Genomic DNA, 2,142 nt, shown 5'->3' with positions numbered 1-2,142 from the left:
GTTAAACGATGATGATGATGATGATGATGATATATATATATATTATTTAAAAGCATATTGCTCTACCTCTGGTATTTGAGTACTCTTTTTTCCACCTTGTTTCACATTTATGTGCTTACTCCGGTATATATATATATATATATATACTAGATAATCTAGTATATATATATATATATATATATATATAAAATCTCATATATATATATATATATTCTTGATCTCTCTTTCTCTCTCTCTGTGTCTCTGTCTCTCTCTTTCTCTCTCTCTCTCTCTCTGGCCGGATAATCATGTACCTTCTCTACAACAAGACACTTGTTTCTGTTTCTCTGTCAGACTCTAACCTTTCATCATCTGACACAAGACCACCTCCTCCACCTCCTCCATTGGCCTCTCCCCTCTCAAAGGTTCTTTGTCTTGCAAGTAATTGGTGACCTTGCCGGCACTGGTGCCACATAAAAAGTATCCAGTTCAAACTGTAAAGTGGTTGGCATTTGGAAGGTTATCCAGCTGTAAAAGCCATGCCAAAACTGACCTTGCCTGTGCTGGTGCCACATAAAAAGCACTCAGTCCACTCTGCAGGGTGGTTGGTGTTGTTAAGAAGGGCATCCAGCTGTAAAAACTGTGCCAAAACAGGCATAGAAGTTTGGTTCAGTCTTCTATTTGGTACTTAATTTATCGACCCTGAAAGGATGAAAGGCAGAGTCGATCTTGGCAGAATTTGAACTCAAGGATAAGGACAGACGAAATGCTGCTAAGCATTTTATGCGGAGTGCTAACAATTCTGCCAGCTCACTATCTTCAACTGACTAATAATAATAATGAGAATAAAAGAAGTGAAATTAAACCAGTGTGTGTGTTTATTGTTGGCATAATGACCCTCCCAAGATACAACAAAATCTGTTTCAACACACTAGCTTCCAACGAAGAATTATCTTACATATGAAATACAAAAAACTAAATACAAGAACTTCCAAAGAAGGTTAAATGCAGCACTTACCGGTCTTTAATGGCTTCAGCAAGGAAATTCCGGGTCTGTTTATTCTTTTCTTCTATAAGTTTCTGTTGGTGTTGGAATTTTTCAATTTGGGTCAACTCCCGGCTGCAACAGGAAGGAATTGAAAAAGCACAAATATTTAGGTATACTCTTTTGGGGGTTCTGATTCAAATTTCGTCAATGGTTTGATATAGAATAAGGGGATTTGCTCATGGCGTTTACTGGACCCTTTCAGACCAGTGAGATAAGTGCATATATATGTATACACACACACACACACACACACATATACACACACATAAAATAATAATACTGCTACTGACCATGGGATTGCACCAAGAAAGTTACCCTCCTAGGCACAAGTCCGAGCAAGGTCGTTTATGGAAGATCAGCAGTCGCCCATGCATACCAGCCTCCCCTCTCCCTGCCATCAGTGTTATCCAAGGGAAAGGCAAAGGGGCCGATACAGCTTGGCACCTGTGACGTCACAACCCATTTCTACGGCTGAGTGAACTGGAGCAACGTGAAGTAAAGTGTCTTGCTCAAGAACACAACACGCAGCCCGGTTCGGGATTCAAACTCACAACCTCACAATCATAAGCCCGATGCTCTAACCACTGAGCCATGCGCCTTCACAATAATAATAATAATAATAATAATAATAATGATAATAATTAATTCTGTTTTATTGGCCACAAGGGCTAATATAAATCAAAAACATGTAAGGACAAAGACAGGATGAAGGTTACAAAGGGTTTTGTCAGAAAAACCAGGAAGCCCCAAATCTCTGGTTTTACTTTTAACTTTTATAATCTACCTTCTCCCTGACTCCAAAAACCATTTTCTCAATCTCTCCCCACTTCTGGTCACTTCAGCCATGTAACAACGCATGGTTTTCTCGGACTATGAGAGACTGATGAAAAGTTCCTGTCTTTGAGTAAAAGAAAATACAGGCGGATCAGTTAATTGTGATTTTATTCAACATATTCCCCTTCACAGATTCACACACTTATTGCAGCGGTCCTTTAGTTTTTCTAAGCCCTCTAAAAGAACTTGGAAGGTTGGGCTTTCAACCAGGCCTTTTGCGATACCCTTAAAATCAGAAACTTTTTGGCACCACCTCATATATATGTGTATGTATATATATA

General features: G+C 39.0%; 1 protein-coding gene across 2 annotated transcripts in view; it reads right to left on the bottom strand.

Moving 5' to 3' along the window:
- Positions 1-2,142, bottom strand: part of LOC106868983 (RAB6-interacting golgin) — a 36,524-nt gene that overhangs the window by 14,243 nt on the left and 20,139 nt on the right. For both annotated transcript variants that reach the window (XM_052977283.1, XM_052977282.1), the window contains exon 3: positions 998-1,099. In XM_052977283.1, coding sequence (XP_052833243.1) covers positions 998-1,099 — 102 coding nt within the window. The remainder of the gene's footprint in view (positions 1-997; positions 1,100-2,142) is intronic.

This window comes from Octopus bimaculoides, chromosome 27, assembly GCF_001194135.2.
Source record: "Octopus bimaculoides isolate UCB-OBI-ISO-001 chromosome 27, ASM119413v2, whole genome shotgun sequence".
Taxonomy (NCBI): Eukaryota; Metazoa; Mollusca; class Cephalopoda; order Octopoda; family Octopodidae; genus Octopus; species Octopus bimaculoides.
The sequence above is the reverse complement of the archived record's forward strand: the minus strand, read 5'-3'. Positions and strand labels throughout refer to the sequence as shown.